Below are 14,142 nucleotides of genomic sequence, written 5' to 3'. Positions count from 1 at the left end.
GCGTTAAATTTACAATAAGTTTCAGTTACACTGCCTCAAAAATCGATTGCCAATTACGTTTTATTGCTATATTACAGTAGAATATCAGACGCGTTCGCCAAAATTCATCCATGGGAATGACATTAACACAATTTCGCGCAATTAACGAGTTGGACATGGCGGCTTTTGATGCGTATACATACTCACATTAGAACCGGACGTGATAGAATCTTTGGCGTCGGTGTTGCCCGCCTCCTCGTAATGGTCCGAGTGCAAAATGGCAGCTCTCTTCGAAGACCTGCAATATTGTACATTTTTCGTTAATAATACTAATAAATGTGTGTGCGTCATTAACGAGAAAATTTGCATTTTAACCATCTGACGCGTTAACCTCGGCTCGCACACACGCTTTCAATAGACTCCGTTAGCTAGATTCTATTAAAGTTAACTATCTTGTAAATTGGGTTACCGCGTTATTTTTGAGACTAATCTGTTTATTGTTGTCGGTAATTGAATTTGCAGTCGTTTCAGCAGTTTTCCGAGGAGGTTTTTCTGCATGCAATGTCACGATTATACACTCGATGAACATATCGCCAACAAGAAATCATTATGAACAGATATAATCTTTGTCCGGTAAAATTAGTTTCATTTTCAGATATACTTATTCATATGTTAACATCAAATGAATATAATTAAATTTATTTTTATAACAAAATTCAACTCCAACATTTGTATTCATTTTATTCAAATCTAAAGGCTGATTTACACGATACCAGTCGAGGTTGCCAGTCACTAGATGCCAACGACTAGCACCGTGTAAACGCTTAACGCGAGTCCCTGGAGAAGCCGGTGCGCCACTGGCACGCCAGCAGAACAAATATTTTTGTTTACTGGCACGCCAGCTCCCCCTTCTACCACACTACCGTACTAGCGCAAGGTGTGTAGCGCTTTTTCGCAATAACAATTATTTTAGTTGCTGGCTCTGTGTAAACGGTAAGGCGCTAGTGGACTGTAATGTCAGTCGTCGCGTACCAGTGACCCGCCAATCTACTTCCAGCTGGCATGCTAGCTTCTCGAAAATATTATTGTTGTATTTTATAAGTAGGTAATTTTGTACACAAATTTATTTTATTTTAAAATCATTATAATAATTGAAAAAAAAAATACTAGCATATGTATATTAAGGTACAGGCTATAATTTATAATAATATTATAATTCAAGTGAAGTTCGGAATAACGTAGTCAGGCAGCAGACTTGAATATTTATTTATAAAAATGCGAAAAATAGTGACATTTATTGATAATAAATTATAATACACATAATAATTTATTAATAATTACATGTACAGGTGGTTAATACCTGCTGGTATTCATTATGTCTGTGTTGACTGACCCAGTTGGTACAGATTTACCCTGTTGTAACGCATTGGGCTTACTCTTGTCAGGTTATAGAGGAAGATAACAAAAGTAAGATGCAGCAACAATATTTTAAATCATAAAATAAAAATACAGCAATTATAGTATTTTTATTTTATCATAGTTAAATTGACTATTAATTATATATTTAGATAAGAATAAGAATACAACATATCATAAAACTCATCCAAATCCAGTAACTATTTTTTCTGGGTATTATTCATTTCCTAGCAAGCTTTGTAACACCACTTTTGACTTATTTTTTAATTATATACAGTGAAATCTCTTTGTAACGAATACCAAAATTACGAAATTCTTAGTATAACGAATTTTCAATTTGTCCCTGAAAAACTGTCATAAAAAATGTTTTCATTGTAACAAAGACTGATCTCAGTATAACGAAATATTTTGATCCGAATTTAAGAATGACGTTACAACTTAACACAATATTTCTCAGAATTTAGTTCATCCTTGACTTGGCGTGTGCCGGATGTGTTCATAAGCGATATTCAGTGTTTTACCGACCCTCAAACTTTTTTTATAAAACATTTTTTTAACAAATATTATTGTGTTCATTATTGTGTATTACAGTATCCTTAAAAATAGACAAAAGACGATCTGTCAATATTGTAAGGGGTTATTTTGATGCTGTAGTAATATGGTAATTAAAAATAAAATAAAAATACTTCTTACAATATAATATCTTCCTTACATTCAATATAAAGAATTTTCAGTATAACGAATTTTTTTCTTCGATCCCGTGAGCTTCGCTATATTGAGATTTCAATGTAGTTATTTTTTATTCATTAATTAATTTTAAATTAATAATTGATCTATTTATCTCTTTTTATAAAATACAACAATAATTATTTTCGAGAAATAAATTAATATAAAAAATCAAATTAATTATTATATATTTTTTCATTTGATTATATATTATGAATATTTTTTTAGTAAATATACATTTCAGTATTAATATACGCAATTTAATAAATTATTGGGTTATAACCAATTAAATAATTCTAAGCTATTATACTTCATAAACTGTGAATACTTCTGAAAAAACTAAATCCTTCCTTCTAATGATGCCATAGCACCATCGCAACCGCCACAACAACCTTGCAAGAAATTGAGTTTAGAAATATCTAGTCAACTATTAAACGGTAAAATTAAATTAATTTCATATAATTTTGTTAAATGGTTCATACAAGTTTTCTTATAATATATATTATCTTTAATTTTCGTTCTAGTAAAGATAATGGTATAGCTTAATTCAAGCTGAGTTAACATTTTAATTATGTTCTCTCGGGCGTTTCTTATTCGATATTTCAATTATTTTTTATTTACAACTCGGTCGAGGTCTGAAAATTATATTATACTATTATTCTTTAAAGTTCACTACAAGAATCCAAACTCAATATTGAATGAAACGACCCACCGCACCCATTCGATTTACTTATTTCGTTGTTGTTGTTTTTTTCTCCGCATTCGCATTTAAATGATAAAAGATTTTGACCCGGGGTCATCACGATGCTGGACCTCTGCGTATTATTCTCGTGATCGTGATCGTCGTGTAGTACACGGCTGATGTTTATGTTGGTCGAGAAGACTCTTGATATCGATCTTTGCGAGATACCACGTTCAACAATGGCAAACGCGAGCTGCAGCGAAGGTCAACATTTTTCAACAAAACTATATGAAAAACGAACATCTACCATTTGAACATACTATCAATGAACCACTTTGCATATCAATGGAGACTTAAAAAATGTTTGCTTGTATAAACATATATTTCCAGATTAACCCTTTTACGAGATGTGATATTTTTTACGTTGGGACTACTGTTTATAATGCGCATTTCAATTACCAGCCATATCAAAAACGTAGTTTATGTTTGATAGCAAAGTAAATATGACGCGTTTTGTCACGCATTATTTTATTTTTAAATGATAAAACCAAGATGTTGCAATAAAAATGGAATAATGCAGAAAAGTTTGAGGTGGCTTTTGACAAAGATGCTATGTCCAAACAGAGGGTTTATGAATGGTACAAACTTACTAAGAAAACTATAAAGACTTTGAAAATGGCAAGAGATATTTCCGGCCTATAACATCCAACACCGATAAAAATGTGAAAAAAATAAAGTAATTACCGAATCACTATTAAGGAAATTTCTCAATAAGTTGGTATCTTATACGGTTCATACAAAACAATTTGAACTGCCATTTTGGACAAGAAAAACAACATTGTAAAAAACTTCTGCGCATTGTTGAATAAAGTCGCTGATGAACCACGTTCCAATGCAAGAGTAACAATATCAAAAAAGTACGCCAAGTTAGATCAAATATCAATGTTCTCCATACTGTCACCTTCAATTATAACGGTATATCCCGCTATAAATACTTACTATCAAGTCGTATGAGCAATGAGAAGATTCACATTGCAGTTTCGCGTTATTTTCGTTAGGCAATCCGAAGAAAACGATCAAAAGTTTAGACATTTCATTACTAATTCGTTAATTTATGGTCAAAAATGACATCGTCGTGATGCCGAAATCCATGCGGCTTTTTATGGTTTCCACAAATTAAGAGGACATTGAAAAGGCAACAAAAGAAAAATCGCAAAATGATCTGGAGACTATAATAAATAATGCATTCCACAAATTAGAGTGTATTATATCTGATTAGGAGAAAATATCAAATATAAATCACCTCGTATATTTTGAACGTCATAAAAATATTTACTAGTTACGTGGAACCTCGTTTGTTGAATATTAGGATAATGTTGCTACTGTTTTTTTTATATATATTTCTTCTTACCCTTTTCTTCTGTGGCGGTGTCTTGAGCTACAGTCGCTCAGCACAGTAGGTGTGTTCATCCCTGTCGTCTCATTCACATCACTGAATCGTCAATTTAACAACATTTTAACATGCCACTAGTATTTATTATTTATTTATTTATTTACACTTCACTAAAACTTTCACTCGCACATATTAATGTGAATCATCCTTCGCGAATAAATAAAAAAAACATCAAATATTACACGCCAATATTAAAATAGCTTTTAATAAACTGCCTATTTACTATTTATGTATGTCATGCTTTTATCTAACTATTCCGAATCCTTCTGTTATTCCCTCATATCCAAAATTATTGTAAGATTAGGCTCCTGGGGTTCAAGAACATTCTATACGCTTCGATGATGTACACTCAGTGTACATGTATTATGTGTAAATAAATTGGAAAAACAAAAATATTATTAAGAAGTAATTAATAACATATTAGTGAGAAAACGTAACAATATTATGTATAAATCATGCAGAAATAAAACGTACCAAATATTTATTTACAAAAATAATATTGAAAATTAAGTTGAACACCTCTGTATGCGGAAATTACTCCTGTGTGATCGAATATTTATTTGTGTTACTTCTGATAGTTACTTAAACTATATTGTAATTATTAAATTAAATATGTAAGTGTATCTAGGAGGAATATCTAAATTAAATATATTTATTCGGCATATTTATAGTGATATTCACATAATAAAATGACATGTACACTCGGTGTACATCACAGTAAAAATATTTTTTAAAGTACTTAGAATTTCTATTCAGATAATATTACCTGCATATATTATTATTTTATTTATATTACCCATTAACCATATAACTGATTTATGGTTAACAATGCAAAAAAGGTTCTTTATCGATGTTTTCAAACATAAACTCATTACACATTTCTACTCGATTCCATGGGAAAAAATACACACATTGACGATGATTGCCAACGTTTAATTACAGTTTTTCGCTCTTCTAATACAGTTACGATATATTTTATTCGGCATTGTTGCGTTCGTTACGTTTTACACAGATTTTTATGAGAAAAGATTTTTGCAAAATTACATATTGAAGGGTCTACTCGCGATTTTTGCCATCATGATGTCTGAAGTAAGTTATATGTATCATACATAAAAAAATATACACATAAATACAAAAGTACAATTTTACACGTCAGTGATTTTCCCACCATTATGGTGTGTTTCCGCTGCGCTGGTTCACCATATGTACTATAGCTTTTTTCCTTTGTCCAGGAGCAGTTTGTAATCCATTCCTAGTAGAACGATTCTTATTTAACATTTTGCCTTTTTATGGAAAAAATTGCGTGAACATAAAGTATGAACATTCAAAGCCTTAAATTATTTGCCCTTAATTAATTACAATGTCTACATTGTATTTTTACTAACTAATGCAAAATTTGAGAAGCATTTATAATCATTACACATACATTATCTTTGTCGCAAAAGAACGTTGTACTTTTCACGGTACGTTAATTTTCAAGGATATGCGCAATCAACAAAAGCCACGAAAATAATTATTCATCTAAGGATATGAAATTTGTATTGTTTTTGTGCGAAAATAAGGAAATCGACGCTTTTATGCGAAATACGAAGGTCTATTCCTAGAAGCTTAATAGTCTAATGCTTCCTAAAATGTAATCACTGAAGCGTTTGCGCTCTCGAAGCATGAAATTTTATTCAGCTCGAATGGAAATTAAAAATATTCTATATTCTAATCCACATCGTCATATTTATATTTAACAAATACAATCTTAAAGTTTTTTTATCATTCATACTTTGTATTAATAATAAAAAAATGTTTCAGTTAAGATGTAAATATAACATAATACCACACTAACTCATTTTTCGTTTAACATTTTCGTCGTTAGTTTTTCACACAGTCGTTATCGCGCATTCCGATCTCGAAACAATTCTTTAACCGTGAAAACGCTCAAAAAAGGAATACAAATATTCGTCGTTTAATCGACACGAAACTTTTTAACCGAACCGGTTAAAAGACCGACGCGTACAAACGCGCCGGAGCGCAATGTTAGACTGAACTCATTCTGGTTTTATATACATACAGATGCCTCAGGGTTGGAGTCCCCACTCTAAATCTCCCCTTGCTTAGTAATAAGCTAAAGTCAGTTATGAAAGAGCATCCCCTAATTTATTGAATGAACGATAATCATTCCATTGTACAAGTGTATATATAGATTTTTGGGTCGAAGTACTACATGATCTATAGAAAATAACAATAAAATTTATTCATCATACTCTATTATATTATTTTCTATCGACTTTGGAAGCAACTGTTGTTATATTGTGCTCATATTAAATTCATTTAAAATATAAGCTGCAAAATATAGTAATTAAATTTAAATTCTGGTTTGATCCAGAGTAATTGTAAAAGTATGTAAAAGTTCACTTAATTAAAGATTTCACACAAGAAAGGTTATATTAAACTATTGATAATTAAAGATATCGTATCGTATCGTATCGACTGGCAATCGAACTTAACCGAGATTTTCACAAGGTTTATTTTAAGAAAAGTTTCATAACGATTTGATTAAAACTACAGCAGTTACCGTATATTCAAAAACCGTTATATCTATAATGGCAAAATTAAAAAATCTATTAAATAAAACTTAATATTTTTTTAAATTTCTTTTGTAATATATTACTTCGCATGGTCCATACCCTTATCGCACTTTTTATATAATGAGCGGTTTCCCCAATGATATCTAAGATTGCTTATGTAGTTTAGCTACGTTATATTGTTATACATATGTTGAATATATATATATCACTACAATATGTATTTAACAAAAATATCACACACTTTATATTAACAATATGAATCAAAAATCACATATTAAAAGTGCGTATATATGCGCAATGGACATTTGAGTAATATTGCAGTTGACGCCTATTGGCAGCTAACAGGTTAAAATTGTTAATGTATCCCTTGTATCAGCTCGTTGAAAGTATTCCTCCTTTGCGTCTCTAAAAAAAACATTCCACTAAGTCTTTAATTGTTTGCAGTAAGTTCAGAAAAAATATTGGTCCGGAATCAGGGTTTTTTCGTTTTTTTATTGTTTATTTCCACCACACCGACATTATCTTCTTCACTACTAAATATTGTAATTTTATATAGGATTGTAAACGTCATATTTTAAATAACTGATCATTTCAATATTTTTTTAATTAATATAATATAATATTTATCTGATTACTGGCCTGCATATTTTTGCTGATCTCCGGGCATCCTTCGACGACGCGTAATTATTTTTTTCTACATCAACCCCCAGCCTGCATCTTGTTTTTCATTTTTTACAGCAACTTGGCTTAAATCATAACAAATTTTTAAAGTTGGATCCTGCAATTGTTCCCAAATACGATAATTTTTTGCAAGAATATTGTTCTGGAAATACAATAAAACTATAAAATTAAAATCTAATATATTTTATTGCAACTGTTTTGCACCACTGTTTCAGGTGACATCATTACATCTTTTGATACTTTTTCCAGCAGATCTAATAATTCGTTTATTCCTTCATAAACAGCTCGAACAGCTTCTGATCGTGCACTCCAGCGTCTTTCAGACTCCCGCTTTTCTGTGACTGGTAAAGTCTTTTTTGTAATTCTTTCCACTGAGTTGTTGAACGTGAGAAAAATAAATACACGTCCCTGTTTAGAATCTACGTCAAAAGCAATAAAATCATGCCGTCGCAGTGGAAATACTAGGTTAACAAGCGTTCATATTAAGACTGTCTATTACAATATTACGACTTACAATAAGTGAGAATCGAATGAAGCATATCTAAACCAAATTTTGACCAATATGAGGGCGCGAAAAGTTCTTCCTTCTCAGAAGTAAAAAATTAATGTCAAAAGCAATAAAACGTGCATTCGCCATCACAGTGTGAACGCTCGGTTAACAATCAATCATATTAAGACTTTTTATAACAATATTACGACTATATACAATAAATAAATGAGAATCGAATGAAGCATATCTAAACTGAATTTTAACCAATAGGAGAGCGTAAAAAACAATTATCACTTCTCAGAAGTCAAAATTCTACGTCAAAAGCAATATAATCGTGTCGGCGCCGATACGATTTTATTGCTTCAACTCTTAACCAATGCTCTTATACTTAATACTCCAATGACCAATACTCTTATATCAGAAGTACGTAGTAATGTCGGTAAGGATAGTTATCGTATTTTTAAAACATAATATAACATCAAAAATCCCATGAGGGATGAATTTGCTTGGTTTATATGTTGGACTTGATCTAACGATAGTTCTAAAACTATACGGTTTTTGAACTTTCATTGGGTTAGGTTTGGGTTTGAACAGCAAATGAAATTGAGTTTCATTGATGTTTTAGAGCAGCATATAATTTTACTGGCATATTATATTTTCGCTAATAGAAATATATATATGTCTAATAGTGAAAATGTATTTGGACTTCACTAGTGAAAATATAACTTTACTAAAAATATAACTATTTATACATTGCATGTGAATAAATATTGATAAGTACGTAAATGCATATGTATTACTACGTATGGAAAAGATGAAATCATATAATTTTACTAGCACCTGCCATATAAATTATATTTTCATTGGTAAAAATATATATCTATCGGTGAAAATATATTCTGATATAATTTCACTGAAAAATATTTTCGGGATAGATTCGATACTGTTTTTACGATTTTCTTTGAAGGATAACCATAAAGATTTTTTGGTTTAGAATCAGAGACATCATTTCAGCTTTATACAGGAGGGGTAGGGCAAAATCTAGCCAGTCAGTCTAGCGGTCATTTTTTATAATATTTGGATTTTCATTATTAACATGCATTTATTTAGCCAAATTCAAAAAGGGGGGGAATGCCTTCACCTGCTTACCCCAAATGCCGTCCCTGTTCTAAATCAATGACATTTTGCTCACAGCAGCTTTAATAAAAGAACATTTTGAATTTGGAGTATCATTCGGGAACATTAATGAATGTGAACAACAAAAATAAAGTAGTGTAATTTGTAATAAAAAGGAAGAAATTATTATTAAATTGTAAAATGCTGTTTGGACCAAACAGTATATGGTCATGCGCCGCGGCGTTAAGTCCATCGGAGTGGTTGTATTGGTAGTGTGAATTTGGATGTCAGTCGCGGGGGCCCCGCCCCCCTCCCCGCAATGCCGCAAGTCGCCCCTTTGACTGTCACTCTCGCCATTATTTGTTTTCTGCGGTCCTCCAGTGAGTAAATCGCCCTCCGCCGAATCGACATATTGGAAAACCTTGATCACGTAGCAGTCTCATTTTCATTGTTTGTCAGTCGCACACAGCCTTATGTATACGCTCAATTATACCTCCGCGATGTGTGACCTTAAATCGTATTACACGCGCTTTTGTGAGCGTTTCCACGACAATGTCACATTCTTGACCTTTTGTTTGCAATTATCGTTGATGACTCGTTTCGATTCGTTCGCAGCCGAAAACCTGCTATGTGGACCGGCGAAAGAAATCAAATTAGCAGCGAGGGGCGAAGGTTCGGCCAAGTCTCTCATTCTGCCCAGCGGTGAAATGTATAATAATGTCACGAAACCGTGCACGCTAAATATTCACGCGCCGTTTGCGTACGCTCTGTCGTTGCAAATCATAGAATCCGAGGTAACAATCTAATTTCACTATTTAGTTCTAAGCAAACTGTGTAAGTTAATGTCGATTACAGTTAATATAAAAATAATCTCAACCGATATAAAATGCTTACTTCCTTTGTAACACTCCTTATCCTAGACTCTACACTTCTCAGATTTTTTTTAACTTACCTCTTTAAATTACGTAGTATTGCTTCATAAATAGAAAATATATTACTTTCTCAATTGCAACATACGAATCTATGAACATTCGTGGAATTTCTCAACTAGGTAGTTTTATTAGAACTGTAATTAAAAGTTTCATATAATAAAGTCTTAAAGCTCTATGTAAAAAAGAATAATAATTATTAAAATATAACTATAATGTACTAAGAATTTCTTTACTTGAAAGCTTTAACCACAAAACGCCAGCGACTCACCGGTGAGTTACTTGTTGATTATTTTTTATGATCAAAAATTATTATACTAGTAAACCAAGTATTTATATATTTATTTTTAGAACGAGATACTGACTAATGATGTAATGAATGTGCATAGATAAAAAATTAAAAGAGTTGTTTCGCCATCGCATATTTAATATCTGAACCGGATTAGTCCCGCTTGTCCCTTTGCGTAAAATAAGAAAGGGCGAGTCTCATAAAATATGCCATAATAATATTACTATGGTAATAATAGTCTATTTTTTAATTGGGTAATAATATTTTTAATAGTTAATTAAAAAATACAACATTTTTAAAAATAAACGGGAAATAAATTATTTATTTTAGAAATATCTTATAAAATATCTCGCTGGCACCAAAAACTGTTGGAGAGGTTAGGTATAAACAAGCGTTGGTCAGATCATCGAACACCCAAATTAAACTGTCAAAACTTATACTTTCACTGGTGTATACCAGTGAAATTATATTTTCGTTGATAATAATATACATCACTGTATCATGTATGCTATTTTTATTCAAACAATTTGATAATATATATAAATATAATTTTTTTAATACATTAACTAATAACTATTAAATTTAATATTTAAATTTTTGGCTTTAGAAAAAGTCTATATTTTCATCAATTTGTGTTGTATTTTGTATGCATTTTTATATAAATCTATATTTAAATCATTGAAAAATATCTACAAGACTAGTTAAAAATGTAAAAATTACCAACATACGTAAATAATTAGTGTTTACCAAAGTTAGCTATCCTGTTTTTTCAAAAATCAAAAAAATATGCTATTTCTATCTATTATCAACTGACTCTCCCTTTATTATGATGGACCATAAAGTATAGGGTGAATGTGTTATTTTGATCTTTCAAAAGCATGTTATGGTTAACGAATGCGATTTCCAAAGATTCCTAATATCTAAATAAACCTTTTTCTTGTGCGTTGAGATATGAGGTATCTGAATATAAAACTAAATAACTTACACGGTTTTATAACTAAGCTGACAATATGAAACGAAACAACAGTCGATCATTAATTTTTAACTATGTTTTTAGAATCCATTTAGAGGCATTGATACAATATTCGATGAAGTCTCATGGGGTTCTAGAAGGAAAAACAAAGTAGGCGGTAACAGTAATAAAAACAACAGTATTCCAAATTGTACTTTAAATGTTGTAAGTCTGCTTTTGTTTATGATTTATATACTATTATTAGGAGAGACTATTTCAACAATTAAGCTTTGTTTTTCTACCCTCATTACCGGACATGTTAAATAAAAAGTATAAATTGTCGGTAATAGTCTCACCTAGAATCAAATCTTTCTTATTATTAATAATAAATAACTGTGATTTCATAGTTCTACATAGATAAGAATGAACCGGAAGCGTTGCCAGTTTGGCGAGTGGCTCCGTGTTCTCCAGGTTTTTCAATAAAAAAATCCGCACAACAACTCATGTCACCGCCCATAAGAATCGAATGGTGGCCCTCAGCTTGGTCGAAGCGTACTGATCGCTTACGTCTAGTCGTAACTGCTGTAAATTCAGGTATTTTTTGCAACTAAAAAAATATTTATTATTAATTAATAATTTTATTTCACTGTCGATGCAGGACAAAGATGCTTGGAGAAAGATCAAATCACGTGTTTGAGAGCAGGTTCGGAGGCATTGTTGTGTGTGTCCATCGCTTTGGCGTGCGATGATGTAAAACATTGTCCGACTGGAAACGGCGGCGACGAAGCCAGCTCGTTGTGCAGCAATCAAAAGCTGAATTGGTTCGAGAGATTGCTGAAAATCATCAACTCGAAACATGGCGAAATTTTAGGTGTGGATGTGATAACGAGCCGACCGACAAATGGTAAGCATAAAAAGTTGTAATTTAGGATACGCACCATATCTGATTCAACAAATGTTCGTCCAATATTATGTATTTAATTCTTCCAGAAATTACTTCAAAGAGTATAACTGAATCAACGCACGAAAAGGGAAAATCGCGGAAGGGTCTCTCGGCATTGGACGCAGCTCTAGAACCGTACGGCACTTGGGGATACTTAATGCTCGGAATGCTTATATGCGCAGTCGTTTTAATTATATTCGGAGTGTGGGGTAATTGTTTTATTTTCGTTTATAATCACCGTATTCTTCGCCGATTAATGTGTTAATAATATTTGCACATTCTAGAGTGCTTTTGTCACTATTCGAGGGCACAAGATCAGACGGTGCCACCGGATTGCATAGCGCCTGCGGCGATATGTTCGAGTCATCCGCAGCACTGGCGTCCGTATCCGCCTCCAGATTACGACGAGGTCGAACCTCCGCCACCGTCGTACAGTGCATTATTTCCCAGCTCGGACAAAATCACCGAAACGCCTGGAACTTCTCAGGAGGAACAAGTCTCGAACGTTCAAACAGTATGAAGAATCCATCACTTCAGTGAGATTTTTGCTATTGAATGTGTATAGGAATTCGATCTTTTTTAATATGTAATCAAAGTGCTTGTTGCTAATATATGTAATTTGAATCCTAATATTTTTTATATAACATGAAAGAACAACGCAAAGCACGTTCAAGATTGCCATATTTATAATGTGTATATAACGTGACAATAAAAATGTCTGTCTCAAGTCACATTGCCTAATATTATATTTTTTTATCTGATATTATATTAAGACTGCAATAGTTAAGCTCATGTGAACAATTAAAATGACGTATGTGGTTATCATATATACATATATTTTAATACTTTTTAAATTAATTATGTATGTGAATAATATAAACCATACTTTTTATAACTGAATATTAAAAAAAACATAGTTGATTTTATTGAACGCTATTGCACATTGACAGTATTGTATTTTGTAAATAGGTTATGTTAAAAAATATGCGTATACATTTACATGTATATATTGAAAGCATTAAGCATTTTTTGTGAATCTATTGCAAAAAAAAACAATCAATATTATATTTAGTCATCGATGTCTAAGTCAGTATGTAATTATATTGGGTCTAATTATTTGTATGCGTATACATAAATGCACTTACGTCTCCTGCACCATTTTTTATTATTCGCTTATCGCTTACAGCATCTTTAGTGTTTAAAAGCTAAGAATGGATATTGATCGTATTGCCAAAGAGTTTAAAGCCATATTTAATATTTTATTATTATTTTTGCTTTGTGTAAATATTTAAATTATTTTTTTAACAGGAGACTTATCAGAATTTATGTAGACAATTTAAATTGTATATTTTAAACATGAAAATGTTATACGGTATTTTCTTCGTTTGAAATATACATATTTTTCAAGTTATTTTGTATATATATTGTATACATATAATCATAAATTGGTGCTGCACTATTTTTTTTTTTGATTATGAATTTTTTAGTTTTAAGATTCCTTACTCGGATAAGAGATCCTCGAATGTATTATTAATATTGATCAATCAATAATTTAAGTTTTTCATTACAAAATTATTTTTAAAAAAACCGTCCATTTTTTTAACACTCGTTTCATTAATAATATTAGGTAACCGATTACCATTTTTTGTACATATAATATATAAATAATATATGTATTGATACAATGTGACTGAAACTTTGAAAATATAATTGTAAAAAAATGATATAACATACCTATTAGTGTAATTACGTGTTTTACTTTGCTCAATGATTTATTATGTATTACAATATGAGAGTGAAAAATGTATTCATATTTTTGATAGTCGAGAATCATTGTACCTATACTGCTCGAATAAATTTTAAACTATTGTACCCAGTTTTTTCTTTTTTTAACCATTAAAATGACG

At 31.2% G+C, this 14,142-nt stretch overlaps 2 protein-coding genes across 4 annotated transcripts in view; one reads left to right on the top strand and one right to left on the bottom strand.

Annotated features, from left to right (window-relative positions):
* Positions 1 to 6,291, bottom strand: part of sprt (PDZ domain-containing protein sprite) — a 37,744-nt gene extending 31,453 nt beyond the window's left edge. For 2 of the 3 annotated variants that reach the window (XM_088183070.1, XM_088183072.1), the window contains exons 1-3: positions 6,094 to 6,291; positions 4,215 to 4,403; positions 187 to 277 (exon numbers count right to left, since the gene is read on the bottom strand). In XM_088183070.1, the coding sequence (XP_088039196.1) occupies positions 187 to 277; positions 4,215 to 4,273 (150 nt within the window). In that variant the 5' untranslated portion in view covers positions 4,274 to 4,403; positions 6,094 to 6,291. Of the gene's footprint in view, positions 1 to 186; positions 278 to 4,214; positions 4,404 to 6,084 lie in introns of all 3 variants that reach the window. The other variant, XM_088183071.1, reaches the window with a different exon arrangement.
* Positions 6,292 to 9,385: 3,094 nt separating this feature from the next.
* Positions 9,386 to 14,107, top strand: LOC148236666 (uncharacterized). Its single transcript, XM_088182314.1, has 7 exons — positions 9,386 to 9,502; positions 9,738 to 9,916; positions 11,398 to 11,517; positions 11,700 to 11,886; positions 11,951 to 12,196; positions 12,283 to 12,444; positions 12,520 to 14,107. The coding sequence occupies exons 1-7, from the start codon at positions 9,442 to 9,444 to the stop codon at positions 12,753 to 12,755; spliced, it is 1,191 nt and encodes a 396-aa protein (XP_088038440.1). The 5' UTR covers positions 9,386 to 9,441; the 3' UTR covers positions 12,756 to 14,107.
* Positions 14,108 to 14,142: the final 35 nt, after the last annotated feature.

Source organism: Plectrocnemia conspersa, unplaced genomic scaffold, assembly GCF_051122295.1.
Source record: "Plectrocnemia conspersa isolate PC_06_02 unplaced genomic scaffold, ASM5112229v1 ptg000003l, whole genome shotgun sequence".
NCBI classification, from domain to species: Eukaryota; Metazoa; Arthropoda; class Insecta; order Trichoptera; family Polycentropodidae; genus Plectrocnemia; species Plectrocnemia conspersa.
The sequence above is the reverse complement of the archived record's forward strand: the minus strand, read 5'-3'. Positions and strand labels throughout refer to the sequence as shown.

Excerpts from the sequence above, each read along its gene's own strand:
- LOC148236666 (XM_088182314.1), top strand. The coding sequence starts at position 9,442 with ATGCCGCAAGTCGCCCCTTTGACTGTCACTCTCGCCATTATTTGTTTT. Across the intron at positions 9,503-9,737 it reads TTGTTTTCTGCGGTCCTCCA|CCGAAAACCTGCTATGTGGA; the intron begins GTGAGTAAATCG and ends ATTCGTTCGCAG. Across the intron at positions 11,887-11,950 it reads CGTAACTGCTGTAAATTCAG|GACAAAGATGCTTGGAGAAA; the intron begins GTATTTTTTGCA and ends CTGTCGATGCAG.